The 18,650-nt window shown below is 48.6% G+C and overlaps 1 protein-coding gene across 1 annotated transcript in view; it reads right to left on the bottom strand.

The window, feature by feature from the left end:
• The window catches only part of Cnnm4 (cyclin M4), a 37,180-nt gene that overhangs the window by 2,736 nt on the left and 15,794 nt on the right, over nucleotides 1-18,650 (bottom strand). The window contains exons 2-6 of the mRNA NM_033570.2: nucleotides 7,908-8,051; nucleotides 7,512-7,646; nucleotides 6,461-6,630; nucleotides 6,060-6,156; nucleotides 262-440 (exon numbers count right to left, since the gene is read on the bottom strand). Coding sequence (NP_291048.2) covers nucleotides 262-440; nucleotides 6,060-6,156; nucleotides 6,461-6,630; nucleotides 7,512-7,646; nucleotides 7,908-8,051 — 725 coding nt within the window. The remainder of the gene's footprint in view (nucleotides 1-261; nucleotides 441-6,059; nucleotides 6,157-6,460; nucleotides 6,631-7,511; nucleotides 7,647-7,907; nucleotides 8,052-18,650) is intronic.

The raw sequence follows: 18,650 nt of genomic DNA, 5'->3' as shown, positions 1-18,650 counted from the left end.
AAGGTAAATGTCCCGACTCCCAGCACTCAGGAGGCTGCACTCAGGAGGTGGTTTTCAGAGCTTGTGGCCAGCCTGGCCTACACAGTCACTCTGTATCTCAAGAAAACAAAACTACAAAGCAAAAAGGGAATGTAGTTCTGTGGTGAGGTGCTGGCCTGGCAGGTAAGAGACTCGGGTTTGGAGTGGCCACACTGCCTCCAGAACAGAGCCATGTACGTGCGCAAGGTGGGCCAGCAGAGGTGGGAAATGAGAAGTTCTTACCTTAATGTACTGCAGGTCCGTGAGCGCCCGCACACTGAAGTCAGAGACATACTGGCCCAGAATGCAGCTGCCAAACTGGTTGCTGCCTGCCAGGGAGGTGGATGTCAAGTCTGTGTTGCGGTCCGGGTAACTGAGGGAAGCTGAGCGGCTGAGTGGAGTTGGGAGGGCTGGGGACCGGTCTGTGGGGACAGCAGATAATCAGTACAGAGTCTGCCCTAGGCCCTGCTCGAGCTCCTCGCCCGACCTTGGCCATGGATGTTAGGGACTCCAACAATGTTCCACACAGAACAGGTCACAGTTTTCAGGGCCAAACAGGAACACGCACACGGAAGCTCTTGCTGTACAGGGTCAGTGAATTACTGTGCTTAAAAGTGTCACATGATAAGTACTAAGGATGCCACCCAAGCAAACCAGCCAGGAAATGAAAACCAAGACAACATTTATGACCTCAAACCCCTCATTAGTCAAGATAACAATGATTTCCCACACAACAGACAAACCATCCTGGTCTAACACCAACTTACACAAAATGACCCTGCCTTAAAAAAAGAAAGACCAGGAGTCGGGCTGGCTCAGTTAAGAGAGCTCGCTGCATAATATAAGGACTGGTGTTCAGATCCCAGAAGCCATGCATCAGGTCTCGTGCCCCACCAACATCGTCAAGAGATCTGATAACTTCTGGCTTTGACATAGAGGTGCATGTATACTCATGTAGATACACATGAATGAAAAAGTAAAATGATTTTTAAAAATTGAGACAGGGTGTCTCTATGTAGTCTTGACTGTCCTGGAACTCACTCTGTAGACCGAGCTGACCTAGAATTTACAAAGATCTATCTACCTGCCTCTGTCTCCCAAGTGCTGGAATTAAAGGTGTGTGCCACCACCACCCAGCTAAGTAAAATAATTTTTAAAACGTTTTTCAAGCAAGGTCTCATTACACAGCACAAGCTGATCTCTGATTCACCATTCTCCTATCTACTGCCCAAGTGTTGGGATTATAGTCATACAGTATCATAACTGCCTTAAATTGTATATACTAAACAAAATACAAGTATTAAAAAGAACAGCTGACTTGCCCATGCCTGTAATCCCATTTTAGATTAGACTCGGCTAGTCTAACCTTGTCTCAAGAAAAAGAAGACATACAGCTTGCATCCTCACTATGAATCCTACCCTGGCAACATGATACCTGTCAAAGGTGTGGTCAATGTGTAACCCCAACCCTGGAATAGGATAACTGGCCCTTGTCCCAGAAAGCCAGAGGCTCCAGAGGTGGCATAGACCTCTCTACCCAGGCAAGGGCAGTGACTGGAGTCCAAAGGAAGAACAAAGAAACAGAGGCACTGAGCTAGCCCATCCTTGGCTCTTAGCACTGAGAACACTTAGAGGACACTGGTGTACACAGAGACACTAACTCTGAGTGAGGGAGTTTGCTTGGGGTAGACCAGAGTGGGCTCATCTGCACTGCTCTAAATAGCTATGAAGTTACTAACCACCGAGTTAACCACAGCAGAGACAGAATGCTGGACCCAGAGACTCAATGGACCAATACAGCCTTTAACAGAGTAAGACTATGCAGGTGCCTACGTGTAGCTTTGACTGTCCTTTAGAAAAACCTAGGAACATACGCAAGTAGCGGCTCCTCTACTAAGAGTAAAAAGCAGAGGGTCACTGGAAGGCCATGTGCAGGAGCAAATGTAAACAGAAACTCTGCTTAGGTCCCAGGGAGAGAAGGAATACTAGCATTATTACTTAATATTTTCACACTCACCACCAAGCCTAACCACCTGAGTTCCATTCCCTGGACCACAGGGTGGAAGGAGAGAACGGACTCCCACAAGCTGTCCTCTGACCGCCCACATGCGCCTGTGCACACTTGCTTGCACACATATACATGCAAATAATTGTAATAAATTTAAAACATTTCAAGGTATTTGAATGATAAGCTCTTCCTTAGTTAAGACTACCACAACAACAGGGGCTGGATTTTTTTGTTTACTACGGTACTGGGTATCAAACCCTGGGCCTAGAACATACTAGCCAAAAGCTCTAGCGCTGAGTGTCCCAAGAACTGAATTTAAAGTTCCCAGTGCTACATGCATGCATAACCAGCCTGGGCTACATAATGAGCTCCAAGCCATTATGGGCTACAGAATAAGACCTAGTCTTAAAAAAAAAAAAGTGATCATTGTCAGGCGCCATGTGGCTGCTGGGGACTGGACCTATACACTCTACAAAAGCAGTTAGCACTCTTCTCAACTATGGAGCCCTGATCTTTATATTTTTAAATAAAAAAAAAAAGACACATTTTGTGTTCTGTCTGCATGTACACCTACAAGCCAGAAGAAGGCATCAGATCCCATTACAGATGGTTGGGTGCTGAGAATTGAACCTCGGGAAGAGCAGTTAATTACTGAGCTGTCTTTCCAGTCCCTTTATATTTACCTTTTAATTTGTGCATGTGCATGCACGAATATGCATGTGTGTACTGTGTGCACTCATGGAGGTCAGAGGACAGCTTTCAGGAGCCAGCTGTCTCATTCCACATGGATTCTGGGGACTGAGCTCAGGCAAGAACTGTCACTTCCGAGTCTTCTCGCCTGACCCTGATGGCAATTTACAGAGGAGTGTCCATTTTAGATGCAAACACCAGGATTCAGGCTACGGGTGCATAAAATACTGACCACCCATGAAACAATAAGAACAGGAGAGGGAGGGAGGCTCAAATCAGTGAGTGACAACTACGTCACCATCTTATTATTTTAAGACAGGGAGTCAGAGTAATGTGGTATACTGAGAAACTTTAAGAGAAAAGTTCACATAATGAAGGTAAAGATCAGGGCTGGAGCAATGCTCAGTGGGTAAGAGCACTCACTGTTCTTCTGAAGATCCTGAATTCAATTCCCAGCACGCACACAGCAGCTCACAACTGTCTGAGGCTGTCTCATGGTGTGCAGATGTACATTCAGGCAAAGTACCCATATACGTAAAATACATACAGAAATAAAACTTTCAAAAAATAGGGCTCAGTGGTTAAGAGTACTGACTGCTCTTCCAGAGGTCCTGAGTTCAATTCCCAGCAGCCGCATGGTGGCTCACAACCATCTGTAGTGGGGTCCGATGTCCTCTTCTGGTGTGTCTGAGGCAATGTACTCACATAAAAATGAATAAATAAAGCCGGGCAGTGGTGGTGCATGCCTTTAATCCCAGCACTCAGGAGGCAGAGGCAGGCGCGGATTTCTGAGTTTGAGGCCAGCCTGGTCTACAAAGTGAGTTCCAGGACAGCCAGGGCTGCAGAGAAACCCTGTCTCGAAAAACGAAAAACAAACAAACAAACAAACAAAATCTTAAAAAAGAAAAAGAATAAGAGCAATCAAGTATAGTGATAAAAACAAGAAACAAAGAAAATAAAAATTGAGGGGCTGGGTGGCTAGGTATGTAGCTCAGTAGTAGATACTTGTCTAGCATGTGTGAGTGTGTGTGTGTGTGTGTGTGTGAGTGTGTCCTGAGTTGGTCCTGACCCATGCAGGGCTGGCTCCCCAGCTTGGTCAGAATATGAGGGTGGCCAGCTCCTTCCCACATCCCTTTGGTTGCAGTGCATGTGAGGGTTCAAGCTCAATGTCTCTAACTGCTCCCATGGTTCCTGGCGAGGCCAAGGCCAGGAACAGCACCTGGCACGTGGCTTTTCCCTGAGTAGCTGCTGATGGGAATGTCCCCTTCTAGCTGTTACAGAGAAAAGAGGGATATCACAGTTGGACCCCATTATCTTCTATATCAGCTCTCGCTCTCACTGCCCCAAAGCTCTTAACTGGAGACAGTGTTAGTCCCATGTTCCGAGTGAGAGGAAGACAGGGATGGGGCTTAGTTAAGAACAGCAGATACAGATTCAGAGGGACGGGCTGACTGGGGCGGTAGCCTCACTCCTTAGGCTTGAAGAAAGCTAAGAAAGCTGAGGGGCTGGCATGCCATCCTGTAGAGGCATGTGAATGGGCTGGAGCAGGGTGTCAGCCACTGGGCTGTTTCTTCAGGCTGAGCGTGCTCACCTGGCTTTGTATGGAATAATCCCCCTATTCACCTGGGCAGTGCATGCGACTGTGTTTCTGCTGGGTAATTCTTTCTCCTGGACTGATGGACCTTTGGAATGGCCCCTCCAGGACTGTGGCAGACCCATTCAGAAAGTGAACTCTAGGCCACGTAGAGACAATACTTATTAAGAGTCAGGCTAGATTCTAAGTCCCCAGGTTCCTAAGGGAGCCATTAGTGCAGCTGCAGTACAAAGCTCTAGCAACAGGTGGCGCTGTGCGTTTCTCTAGCATGCCCCATTACCTGAGAGCCAGGAGAGCAGGGAGTTCAGTTTGCCTGTTGAACACCCAGCCTGCACAGGAGGCACTGAAGCAACAGAGGAGGAAATCAGTGACCTGGAGGGGTCACAGGCCCCAGGAACAGGATGGAGAGGAAGATTTGATGGGTCTCAGGCTACTTCAAGCAGGGTAGGGTGGGAGTGGGCCAGAGTCCCATCTAAGGGACACACTTAGATAAGAACGGTGCTGGGGGTAAGAATAGACCAAGGAGCTGTATGCAGAAGTGCCTGGCTTCAGGATAGACCAAGGAACTGTATACAGATGTGCCTGGCTTCCAGCCACTGTTCATCAGCACTGGGAGCAGCCCCTCAAGCCCTTCTGAACAAGATCTCCCCAAACATTAGCTGGTACCTACAGTAAACATCAGCTGGTATCTACAATCTCAGCATCAGGAGGCTAAGGCAGGAGGAAAAAGAGTCCCAGGCCAGTTACAGAGCAAGGCCATTCCAAAAAACCAAAACTTCCCAAGCAACAAGACAAGGATGCTCTGGCAGGGGCAGCTCAGTCTCTGTTAAGACATGACAGGTGCAGTCAAGGTACATCTGCTCTAGAGCTCGGCTTGTTTGCCCTCCATCTTGACTCCAGGAGCCTAACACCCCAGCTCATCCTAATGCATGGGCAGAGGATGTAGTGGTTAACCTGTGTGATATTCACGGATGCCCTGGCCCTGTGCACTGGGAGCTTCTTGTCAAAGGGACAAGCGTGGCACAGGAATCCCAAGAGCTACAGCAGACACCTCCTGGCATAGCCTGTTCTACGCACCAAGCGTGCCTTTCATTCTTCCCCCTGCAGCAAGCTGGCACACCCCTGCCAAGGTCAGAGTTCTCACATGGGGGAAGACTGTTGTTGAGACCTGCTAGAATGTGAGGTTCTACCCTTCCCCAAAATGTCCTCCGGAGCCACCCAGGACCAGAGGTCATCCTTGGGGGACCCAGATCCCAATGCCTGCCCAAATCTGACCAAAATGCAGTCACTGAGGCCCTGAGAAAGTCATCTACAACTTTCCCAGGCAAATCAGCTCTGAGCCAGCTACCACCCAATACCAGTCTCCCAACTCCCCAGGCGTCACGCAGCCCTTTGTGTCCCCCATCCTACCCGGATGCCTTAGTTATGATACGCCAGTGGCTCCATCCTAATCTCACCACGATGTCCGAAGTCAAAGGCAGGGGCTCCCTTTCATTCCTAAAGCTCATGAGCTGCCCGGCTCCCGACCGCCCCTGACTGCAGACCTTCCCGCAGCAGCTGGTCCTCTGCTGCTTCAGGACACCCTCTGCTCCTCTCTTGTCCCTCAGCCTTCCAACAGTTAAGAGGCCATTCTGTTCCCTTAGGCCCGGCAACTCTGGTCCTTCCCGCCTCCTTCTGCTCTGAGCCATCCAGGGAGGGCCCTTACTTTGCAAGTATCAGAGAGCTCCAGGGACCTGGCCCACAACTCACCTGGGGGTGCCACGGAGAGTGCCATGGTTCCATAGTACGAGAAGGCGCCCGTCTCAAACTTCATGTTCTCCTTGCCTGCTTCTACCTCCACCTTCCCCTGAAAGAACATAGGGTTAAGGTTAGCGTGGCTTGAGATGGTGCGAGGCCTGTGTGGCAACAGGAGAGGGGCTAAAGCAGGGCAGAGCACACAACAGAGCCATAAACGCTTGGCCACAGTGCCCTGCAGCATTCAAGGGCTTGACCTGTGGGCACAAGAGTGGCCTCTCGGAGATGACACACAACCTGGAGCAAGCACATTCAAGGGTAGGCCGTAGACTCTCTCGTGGTTCACCAGAAGGCGAGGTGCAGGTGTGGGGAGGCGTGAGTGGCCTGCACACTCAGGCCTTGGGTCCGAGGCTCACCTGCAGGATGAGGACGAAGCAATCGGCCGGCTTGTTCCGGGTGTACAGGTAGTGGCGAACGCAGTACCTGTTGTGCTCATTGAACCTGAGCTCCTGAATGACGTCGGGGTACTTGAGCAGCCGGAGCAGGATCTTCTCTGACATCAGAGAGGGGCTAAACTGGGGCACCTCTGCAGGAGAGAGACAGGACTTCACAGGTGCCCGCCCGGGACAGGCAGCCAACATGGACGTGACCACGCCACTCTGTACTAGAATGGCTTCCTCCCTGCTTGGGCCATTTCTTCAGCCTGCACCTCCCTGGGAAGTACCACGCTTGGCTTCTGCGGCTTAGATGGCATCAGCCAGCTTCCACAGCTCCAGTAGAGCAGTCATGCCCTTTGGCAGACTACTGAACTTACATGTCTCCATTTTCTCATCAGGGAGATAGGGACACGACTTCCCTGGGTGGTCTCATGCTTAAGTGGCACCACAGGTAGAGTATTCTTGGCTGGTGCATGTTAATTAAGTGTTCCTACAATTACTACTCTGCATCATATCGGAAAAACACAAAGGAAAAGGGGTTTACCGACACTTTTAGCAAGTGGGCCTGAAGGGAAGTGGCAGCATGGGTGGCAGGGTTTGTCTCAACTGTCACCCATGTCCCAGAGGTGCTTTAAATTAGAGGGACGGGAGGAGTGCTGCTGAGGTACACGTCAGCTCTGTAGGAACCAGCCCAGCACAGCACAGCACAGAGGGAAGGTGGAAGCCCTACTTCAGGGCAGGTTAGCAGGTCAGAGGGAGACAGCCTGAAGGGCCCGGGGGCCGGGTACTCCCTTGGATGTCTCAGCGCTTGCTCTGTACACTAGCTAGACTGTGTCTGCGAGTCTGTGGCAGCCGTGGTGAACATGATGATCTCTGTGGGAGGAGGGGGGTAAGATACCCAGACCTCTCCAAGGTGAGTGTGTGCCAGCACTCAGTGCTCTCCTTGGGAGGAATGGTCAGAGGCCCAGGGTTACTCCCTCTGTGACTACATTTCCTTCTACCCATGGCGGAAGGCGCTTCACGCTCTTACCTGTGGCCAGGAAGCGATGAGCAGCCAGAAGAAGCTGAGGTGAGATTTTCACTTTGAGTTCATTGTCAGTGTCCTTGAAGGCAGAGAAGTCACGCTTGTTTTTCACGGACACCCGTTTCCGGGTCCGATTATCAGCTGTAAGAGGAAAGGTCTGGACCTGAACTATACTTCCCAGGCTTCTCTCCACAGAGCAGCAGGCTCCAGGCAGGGAGGGTGAAGGAGGCTCAGCATTGTGCCCTTCCTCCCCACAGACAATACAGGGCACCTAGCTGACTACCAGACCTGACTCAGGGGTTCTGGGGCCTCCCCAGCCATGCCCTGTAGCCTCTCTGCCTAGGGATACCAGACTTCAGAGATACAATAGGATTCTGGGCCCATGGTGAGGGCTCAACTCACTGTACATGTCCGACTCATCGAGGATCTCGGACTTGATGATCTCCTCGATGACGTCCTCCAGAGTGACCAGGCCCAGCACCTCGTAGAAGGGGTCGCCCTCGCCCTCATTGTTCACCTTCTGCACGATGGCCAGGTGGGACTTGCCTGTGGGGACAGCACACTAGGTCAGGTATGAAGCAATGTCAACACATTAGGCTTGAGTCACTGGGCAGTCACCGGAGTCTGCCTTCCTTGCCAGGTTTCAGATACTGCTCTCATGACTAGGAGGACCACAGTGCTTGGAAAGGCCTTACATTGAGGACCTTTTGTTTAAAGAGTACAGAAACTGGGTATGGTAACTCACATCTGTTATCCCAATACTCGAGAAGCAAAAACAGGAGGATCGCTGCAAGTTTGAGGCCATCCTGGGTTATACAACCAAACCCAGGCTTGCCTAGACTATACTTAACCCCCTGTCACAAGAAGGGGAAAAAAAAAAGATGGAGAGGAGGAAGAAGAGGAGGAGGAGGAGGAGAGAATGACAGGCTGTGCCTGGTGCTGCCTGCCAGGGCTTCTGAGGCCTCCAGGAGGAGTGAGGCTGTAGTACAAGACCACAGGAAGCCCATGGTCAGGGCGTGCACATGACAGCTGGACAGAGAGTCTAGCAGCTGCCCACATGGCAGGCCCCTGGTGGGCATGGAGCACTAGGGAACCACTGAGCAGTCGGCCTTGCTCAATGCCAAAAATTCTTGACACTAGCTTGCCCACTGGGCCCTACAAAAAGGTTTCTAGCTAAGAAGCCACTTAGAACCCTATGCTGGGCTAGCTCAGGCCCCCCAAGCTGTGTGCTTTGCCAAAGGGGACAGCTGTTCATCATGGCAGAACCTTTCTTTCTCACAGAAGACACTTCTGTTAAGATCACCAGTGACCTTCAATGGGAAGGTTTTATTCTTAGAGGACCTGCTGGCCAGTGGTCCTTACTCCCTCCTGGAAACCCCTTTCCGTTGGCAACAGACATTTCCCTGCTGTATTCCTGGCCCCAGGGTGTCTTCCTTTTCTTTCTTTTCTTCCTTTTTCCTTTTCCTTTCTTCCTTTCCTTTCTTCCTTTTCTTTTTTTTAATTAAAAAAAATGTGTGTGTGTTTCCCTGGATGCACTCTGTGTACCACATGTACGTACTCTTAGTGCCCCTGGAAGCCAGCAGAGGGTGTCAGATCTCCAGAACTGAACTGGAGTGACAGTAGTTGTGAGCAGCCAGATTTTGTCTTCTGTAGCTTGTGCTGACCTTGAACTCATGAACCTCCCGACTGACTTAGTTTTTAAGGGCTTGAATTACAAGTGTGTAGAGGTGTGTTACTATCCTTGGTTCCTCCCTGACCTCTTAATGCTGGAGAGCTGAGTCCTTGCTAGTGACTTAAATAGACAAGTGTCAAGATAGCTCAAATTAAAAAAAAAAAAATCTGTTGCTTCAAGGCAGGGTCTCATGTAGCTGAACTTTCTGAAGCTCCCTGTGGAGCTGAGCCCCTGACCCTCCCGCCACTACCTCCCAAGTGCATGGGGTTATAGGGTCTGCACCGTCCTGCCCACATCAGAGAGCACCGCTATCCCAAATCAAGGCTGTGTGCAGGTTAGGCAGGCACTCGAATATTGTGCTATATTCCCAGACTCTAAGTAAAATTTTGTAGCCTTCTTCTGTGTCCTCAAATCTTCTATCCAACTGTAAGCTAAAAGCCTCAACACCTGGAACCTGACAGGGCTAGGAGCTAGCTCATGACCCCACAGTCTTTCTCTTCTCTGCTCAAGACAGCTCCATTCTGTCCTTTCAGTTAGCAAGGCTCAGATGAAGCCAGCGGCCTCCTCTCACTCTACTCCTCTTCATCCACTCAGCTGCAGAGACAGAGAGGGAAGGAGACGGGCTGCAGACATGAGAAGCAGCATGCCAGAGTTAGTCATTTCAGAGTTTCTGTACTGCTGATATGCCATGTAAAGTAGACTACCGGGAAGAGAGGGCAGCAGCGGCTTAACCATCACTGGCCCTGCTGAAGCAGCCTGCCAGCCAAGATGTGTCCCCGGCTGCAACAGCAGTCGACTATTCAAGGTAACCAGGCATTTCTGATTGGACTTGAAGCCTGCTCCAAAGGAGAGAATTCATGTCTGGTACAGTAAACCTGGTCTAACACCCACGTCTGGGAAGGTCCTAGGCCCCCAGGTGGTGCTTAGTAGAGTTCTTTGGTTAAATGGTCATATTGTCAAACTGCTTTCTAAATACTTGTTTATTATGTTTATACCCATAGATTTGTGCTGCTTCTCGGCCATAGCCAGAGAAACTTTTTACAGTAGGCAGCAGACAATGGACAGATTCATTAACTGGTCAGAGTGCTAAAAGTGACTAGGATTGCTCAGCCCTAAATGGGACAACTGTGGCACTACTACCACAACCCCACAATACCCACCACAGCCCACAACACTCTACTACAGTTCACAACACCCTACCACAGCCACACAACACTCCACCACACCCCACCACAACCCCGCAACACCCACCACAGCTCACAACATTCCACCACAGACCACAACACCCTACTACAGTCCATAACACCCTACCACAGCCACACAACACCCCACCACAACCCTGCAGCACCCACCACAACCCTGAAACATCTACCACAGCCCACAACACTCCACCACAGCCCACAACACCCTACCACAGCCCACAACACTCCACCAAGCCCACAACACTCCACCACAGCCCACAATACCCCACTACAGTCCACAACACCCTACCACAGCCACACAACATCCTACAACACCCTACTACAACCCTGTAACACCCACCACAGCCCACAATACCCACCACAGCCCATGACACCCACCACAGCCCATAACACTCACCACAGTCCACAACAACCTACAATAGCCCCACAACACCCACCTCAGCCCACAACACCCCACCATAGCCCACAACACCCCACCACAGCCCACAACACCCCACCACAGTCCACAACACTCTACCACAGCCACACAATACCCCACTACAGCCCCACATCACCCATCACAACCCTGCAACACCCACCACAGCCCACAACACCCAACCATAGCCCACAATACCCTACAACACTCCACTATAGCCCTATAACACCCACCTCAGCCAACAACACCCCACTATAGCCCACAATACCCCACCATAGCCACAATACCCCACCACAGCCCACAACACTCTACAACAGCTCCACAACACCTACCTCAGCTCACAACACCCCACCACCATCAACAACCAAGGCTTAAAGAAGGATGGGGCAGGAAGAAGGACGGCTGCAGGATGGGGAGGAGAGCTGGTGTGGACATAACATGGCCCACACACTCACGAGCTCATGCCAGCCCTGAATGCCTGCACGAGACTTGCACGAGACCAGGCAGGCAAATCTGGAAAGTTGGATATGATAAAAATACATAGTACCCATGTATGACATTTCAAAGACTAAACAAAGATATTTTATTAAAAAAATGAAGCAAACAGAGGAAGAGCTGGAGACGCCACTCAGTGTTAGACAGCTTACCTAGCAGGGAGGAGTTGCCACCCCAGCACAGGAGACAGGACAAAACTAGGGATGTCACCCAAGACAACCAAGTTCATAGTTTGCTAACTCTAGTTTATAGTTTATGTGGATTCTAACTCTCATAGGAGTGCATTTTAATGAAGTACCTCACTTTGATGTTGAGGATCATTCAATTAGATAATGGAACTTGAGCTGTGGCTGAAATAAGAAATTAAGAGTATTTAAATGATGCATTTACAGCTGGAAATTTCACTTCTCAAAGAGGAAATATAACAAAGTACTAATATTTGGTTGTCCATATATAATTGCTGGTACTTGGCTAATTTTAGCCCCAAAACAGCAGTTTCATATTGTGTAACCTGAGGATGGGCTTTCTCATTATTCCCTTTTTTATACAGACATTCCACATTTCCATAACTAACTGTATTAATTTTATAGTCAAAAGGAACACACAAAGTAACTTTAGAAAGAAGAGGCTCTGAGAGTGGAGGCTATCGCGATGGCTCAGCGCTAAGCACGTGAGTTGCTCTTTCAGGACTGGTGGCTCACAACTGCCAGAAACTACAACTCTAGGACATTTACCATCCTTTTCTGGCCTCCACAGGTACCTGCATGCGTGTGCATATGCTCACACACAGACACAGACACAAAAACACATAAAAATAAATAAATAATAAGACAGCACTCTAAGGTCTGCAAGATGGCTTGGTGGGTAAGGGTGTGGCCCAGCCTGAGGCTTGAGTTTAATACAGAGAACCCACCTGGTGGAGCGAACAGACAGCAAGCCAAAGTTAACTTCTGACATATGCACATGTGCATCATAGCATGCACATGCCCTCACACATAGAAATAAAGCAAAATGCAAGGAAATACTGTAAAAACATTCTAACACTGCTTCTCCCGATGTCCTAAGTACCAGCACTGTTTGAAAAGGGGACAGTTGAGTGGGAGGGACCACAGGAAAGAGGCACCCTAGAATCCTGGCTGTCCTTAAGTGTATCAGGTCCTACCTTGAGGCAAGCTTGCCCACTCTACCCTTTACTGACCTTTGTCCCAGAACTAGCCAGGAGGAACCTTCCCCTTCCCAGCCAGCCATAAGTGAGTTTCCACTCCCCCACTCCACCCCACCCCACCCCACCCTACCCCACCCCTGCCCTATGGCCCTGATTCACACGGAAGGGGTTAAAAGGTGGAGGCAGAGGGAGAAAGAACCTATAACCCAAGTCCCTCGGCGACACCCTTTGCTTCCAGCTTTCCCGTGTCGCATCTGGTTTTGTTTAGTTCAGTTTTCTGAGACAGGGTCTCATATAGGCCAAGTTCACCTTGAATTCACTATGTAGCATATGATGGCCTTAAACTTCTCATCCTCCTGCCTTACATAAGTATGCCACCATCCCCAGCTGTGGCACATCTGTCATCTCTGCCCGAAGCTTACACATCGTCCCAGCTAACCCTGAAGGCTTCCTTATACCCAGTATGCAGGAGCTCCAAACCCCCACCCAGATTTTAAAAGGGAGTCTCCAGAGCCCTAGAAGGCCAGAACCCCACCCTGAACGACACTTATTTTAGCAAACTGCCATGTCTTCCTCCCTCCCATAAAATTTTTTTTTTTTACAATCCATTAAAGACTATAAGGAAATGTGCTACTGGGTTCTGGGTTTCAAAGTCCAAAGGCCCCCATCAGTCTAGCTACTTTTCCCCTGGGAAGAAACCCTGGACCAGACAAGGGATCTTACTATCAGAGATGGTGGCATCCTAGGCGACCTCCTCACTGGGCCACCCAATAAGGCAAAATCCCAAGTTCCCGCAACGGGTCCTGGATGTTAACTTGGTGACTGGACACCACACCTTGGGTCACCGGTCTGCACCTACAGATGGCTGGACACTCTGACTTCCTGGCAACCGGCTCCTTTTCCTCCCTCTCCCCAGGCCTGAGCAGGATTAAGCTGGCTATTAATAGTGCTGACCTCAGCCAGCAGGAGGAGCAGCCGCCCTTCCCAGCTCTTAGGGGTGGGAGAGGCCTGAGCCAGAGTGGGACAAACTCCTTGCCTTCCAGCCTGGGAAGACTGGGGCCATTCATCCACTATCATAGCTTCATCTACGTGGTGACCATGCTCCTCCCAGGCTGGGCGAGTGACCTGGCAGAGGCTAGGAGACCACAAGGCTGTAGTTGCTGGGTAGGCTGTGCTCAGTCATGCTGGGTTTCCTAGGCCGTAGGAAGGCAGTGGGAGGCTGGGAGATGGTGCAGGTGGTAAACTGCTTGCACTGAAGCAAACACAAGGGCCCAAGTGAGAGCCTATGTAAAATAATCATAATTAATCCTAATAAATAACAAAGAAAAAGTGGGGTTGCTGAGCACTGAGAGGAGCCACGTGAGTGGGCAGGCGAGGGAGAGACGTGGCCACATCCCTATTCCCCCAGAGAAGAGACAAGAGAATCAGTCACCCAACTGCCCAGGAGCTCAGGCTGTCCCACAGGCTATGGGAGCTTGAGAGCCATCTGTGGTTCCACAGAAAGGTCTTCAGTTCACAACCCTCTCACCTTAGCCATTCAAACATTAGAGATCACTTTATCCATAGCTTGGGGCTGGCCTGAGACACCCATGCCAAGACAGAAACTGGTCAGTCACAACAGAAAGGAATACTAAAAGAAGCCCTTAATTTAATCTAATTAATTTTATGTATATACCTTAATAATGTCACTTATTATTGTTACGGGTGTATGTATGTTGGGGGTGGAGAGGGTATACCACAGTACATGCAGGAGGTTGGAGGATAACTCTGTGGAGTTGGTTCTCTTTCCATATTTATGTGGCTTCTAGGGTTCTACCTCAGGTAGGTCAGGCTTGTAAAACAAGAGACAGCTCATACGCCCAAATCATATTTTCAATATGAGGGTCTCATGATGGTGCCCAGGCTTCTGTCAAACTCTTGGGTTCCTGGGATCATGTAATCCTCTCACCTTAGCCTCTCCCACAGGCACATGCTGCCATGCCTGGCAATAAGACGACTGTGATTACAGCTGGGCTGGGCAAACCAGTGAGAGAGTTCAGAAATAAAGCCCAGCAATTAGAAGGCAGAGGCAGCCTGGGCTACAGTGAGCTTCAGGCCAACCAAGCTGACCTTGCTTTTAAAACCAACAAAATAAAACCTCCAGTTGGCACACCGGCCGGAGAGAGAGAGAGAGAGAGAGAGAGAGAGAGAGAGAGAGAGAGAGAGAGAGAGAGAGAGAAAGAAATATCAGATTACAAATCTGACATCTAAATCAAAAGCAAAAGGAGACTATTCACTGAGAGGTATTGGGTTAACTAAGCCAGTCCATATCACTTTATAAACCAATTAGAAAAATCACAAGTTGAGTTTGTTTAGCCATTGAGCCATCTCTTTGTCAACTCCACCCTACCCCCCCCTTTTTTTTTTATATAGGGTCTCCATCTGTACCTCATGGTAGACTGAAACTTTATAGCCTAGGCTGGCCTGACATTCACTGCAATTCTCCTGCCTACAAACTTAATTTTAAATACAAATTAATAAATACAAGTTAATCCAAGGAAATGCAAATTACCTTGGGTGTTAAAATTTACCTACCAGTCTACTGCTTTGTTTTGGCAGTGCTAGGGACCCAACCCAGTAATCTACAGGAGGGGTGGCGTTTCGATTTGTCAGATGGGTACTATGCATTAACAGAACTGGTCATTACTGATAGGAGTTGAAATGTTTTCTTCAGGAACATGGCAACATATATTAACATGTTCAATGTGCAAAGACCTTGGACTCAGCACTTTCTTCCATCCCTAGGAAGTGACTACTAAGGAAATACTCATAGAGTATACAAGGTGCAGCTAGGAAGATCCAACCAGTATTTATAACAAAGAATTGCAGCTGCCATAAAGGACGACTCAGGCCTAAATTTATTGGAGGAGCCAGTGATTCACGGTATGCACAAAACAAAACAAATAAAAGTTAGAAGCACTACAGAAGCTGGGTGTAGTGGCGCATGCCTGCAATTTTAGTACTCAGGAGGCTGGGGCAGGAGGATCACCACAAGTTCAAGCCCAGGCTAGACTACAGAATAAATCTGATGTCAGGCTCGATGACATAGTGAGCAAACACGGGCAGCAAGGGGAAGCAGCACAGCAGAGTGATCACTGGGCTTTGCTGTATAGAAACAGCATTGCATACTGGCATGTTATATGCCATAAATGGCATTTTATCTACTGTCTGCCTTCTCACACTTACAGTAAAATAGGACAGTGACAGTTTCTCAGAGAGCTACAGAAAGCAAGGCAGCTTCTTCCTGACTAACTCAGGCAATATAACAAAGGCCAGCTCCACATAAGTAAACAGGGCTGGGCACACTTTAATCCCAGCACTGGAAAGGCAGACACAGGAGGGCCTCCATGATTCAGTCACAGGCCAGCCAAGATGGAACAGGGACACCCTGTCTCAAAAAAAAAAAAAAAAAAAAAAAAAAAAGTTATACAAAAAGAAATACTGCCTGTCCCTTTCTGAGTCAGGGTCCCAGAGTCGCACCCACTCAGGCCACCAGGTATGCTACTGATGTATACCCACCTCCTTCCTGCCTGGGATAGCCGCCATGAGGCATGGCCAAGCTTTTGTACAGTGAATAATGCTACAGTAAAACCTTCTGCTTAAGCATGAATTACTTGACTCAGAAACGAGTCCCAGGAGAGAGGGTTCTTAGTCTCGTCAACCCTGGCATCAATGGTGAAGCTAATGTGGCTGCCACATTCCCGTTTCAGCAGGAGTCCCAGCTTCCCTCTGACCAGCAAATGTCAGGGTAGCAATGCTGGCTCATTCCTCTAGCATAGGCTAAAAACACAGTGGGTGCTCAGGAAACCAGCAACTCAATAGACACCACCAATGAAAACACCATGTCGTAGGTAAGTACGTTGCTTTTAACTATTCATCCAGTCAAATAATTACTTAGTCTGTTCATTTTTATTTATTTACTCATTCATTTATTTAATTAATGATATAGTCTCATTATGTAGCCTTAGCTGGCCTAGAACTTAAGAGATCCTCCTGCCTCTACCTCCCAAGTTATAGGATTAAAGATGTGTGTCGCTGGGGGCTGGAGAGATGGCTCAGCAGTTAAGAGCATCAACTGCCCTTCCAGAGGTCCTGAGTTCAAATCCCAGCAACCATGTGGTAGCTCACAACCATCTTTAATGGGATCTGATGCCCTCTTCTGGTGTGTCTGAAGACAGCTACCAGTGTACTCATATACATAAAATAAGTAATTAAAAAAAAAAAAGTTGTGTGTCATGATGCCTGTCTTGTTTTTAATCTTTTTGTTGTTGTTTGTTTTTTTGAGACAGGGTTTTACTGTATTGTTCTGGGTGTCCTGAAACTTGCTTGTAGACTAGGCTAGCCTGGAACTCACCTCTGCTTCCTGAGTGCTGGGATTAAGTGAGCCACCATGCCAGACTATGTATTTTAATCTTAAAAGATACTTATTGATTTTGTTTTTGTTTTTGTTTTGTTTTTCAAGACAGGGTTTCTCTGTATAGCCCTGGCTGTCCTGGAACTCACTCTGTAGACCAGGCTGGCCTCGAACTCAGAAATCCGCCTGCCTCTGCCTCCCAAGTGCTGAGATTAAAGGTGTGCGCCACCATGCCCGACTTTGATTTTTATTTTATGTGTGTGGGTGTTCTGTTTGCACTCATATCTGTACATGTACCTGTGTGCATGTCCATGTACTGCGTGCATCCAGTGCCCTTTAATCCCAGGAGAGGGCGTCAGATCCAGTGAGCTGGAATTACAGGCAGTTGTGGACCATCCTGTAGGTGCTCCGATCCAAACCCAGGTCCTATGCAAGAGCAAGGACTCTTAACTGCTGAGCCGTCTCTCCAGCCCCAGGTTTTTTGTTTTTTAAAGGTCATAAATGACGAAGGAAAAACCAACAGAGTAAAGAAAAAGACAGAAGCGTTGGCTGATGACAACCTTCAGAGGGAGCGATTGAGTGGCCACTGTGACCCACATGCCAAAAACAAAGACGGGACCCAGGTGGTGACAGGGGTTCCTGGAGACAGCATAGAGCACAGACTGCAGGGCCAGGCCTACCTGAAACCTGTCAGTACCGGTTCTGTTTACACTTAGATCCCAGTCCAAAATAAGTAAATTTCTCTTTTGTTTGCACATAGCCCAACTGTGGGGCCTGTGCAGATCTGCCTGCTCATGGGGGTGTACGTACATTCTACTCCCCTCCAGCCCCTGAGAGGGAGCACATAGGGTGCCCTGCACTTCAAGCCAGACAAATACTCACCAAGCAGACAGAGACTGAAGGTTCTGTGCCTCCTGGAAGGCAATGGCAGGTTCGGAGGGAACATGACTAGTAAGGCCATGGGCTATAGCTGCTGAGATGGCTCAGGGGGTATGAGCACTGTCTGAACTTCCAGACGTACTGAGTTCGATTCCCACCAACCTCATGGTGGTTCATGACCATCTATATTGGGATCTGATGCCTTCTTCTGGCATGCAGGTGTGTATGCAGATAGAACACTCATATACATAAAATAAATAAATAGAACAGACTTCTAGCTATTGACATTAACCATGGATCCTACCTTGAGTGTTCTGTGTGTATTAAGGGCCACCAGATTTTGTTTTGTTTAGATTATTGTACATTAATAACAGTTAGAAAAACAAATTTAAGCATGGTGATTTCATCTTTACTTCTTTAAGTGTTGTATTGGGCTGGTAAGATGGCTCAGTGGATAGTAGGGCCCTGCAATGAGTTTGATCTCTTAGCTACACAGTAGAAGGAGCAAACCAATTCCCACAAGTTGTCCTTTGACCTATCCCCCCGCATCCCCCACATATCAGCACAATCTCAAATGTGTGCACATATAAATAAATAAATAAATGTATGTATGTATGTATGCATGTTGGAAGACTGTTGTTAATTGTTTTATGAAATGTACTATCAAATTAGTACCTGTACATATATAATATTTGAGAGAGCAGAGATACAAACTAAAAACACCTCTTGTGAATAGGGTGTCCACTAGAAAGCTTGGAAAACCCCTGAGGCATAGCCCAGTAGTCTCAGTCCTTCAGGGCTGCTAGGAAGATTACTGAAGCCCAGGATGAACAACAAAGTGGGGTCCATTGTCCAAAAGGAAAAAGACTGGGGCTAGTAATACGGCATAGAGATAAAAGCCCTTGTCACCAAGCTTGATGAGCT

This window comes from Mus musculus, chromosome 1, assembly GCF_000001635.26.
Source record: "Mus musculus strain C57BL/6J chromosome 1, GRCm38.p6 C57BL/6J".
In the NCBI taxonomy this organism is placed as follows: Eukaryota; Metazoa; Chordata; class Mammalia; order Rodentia; family Muridae; genus Mus; species Mus musculus.
The sequence above is the reverse complement of the archived record's forward strand: the minus strand, read 5'-3'. Positions and strand labels throughout refer to the sequence as shown.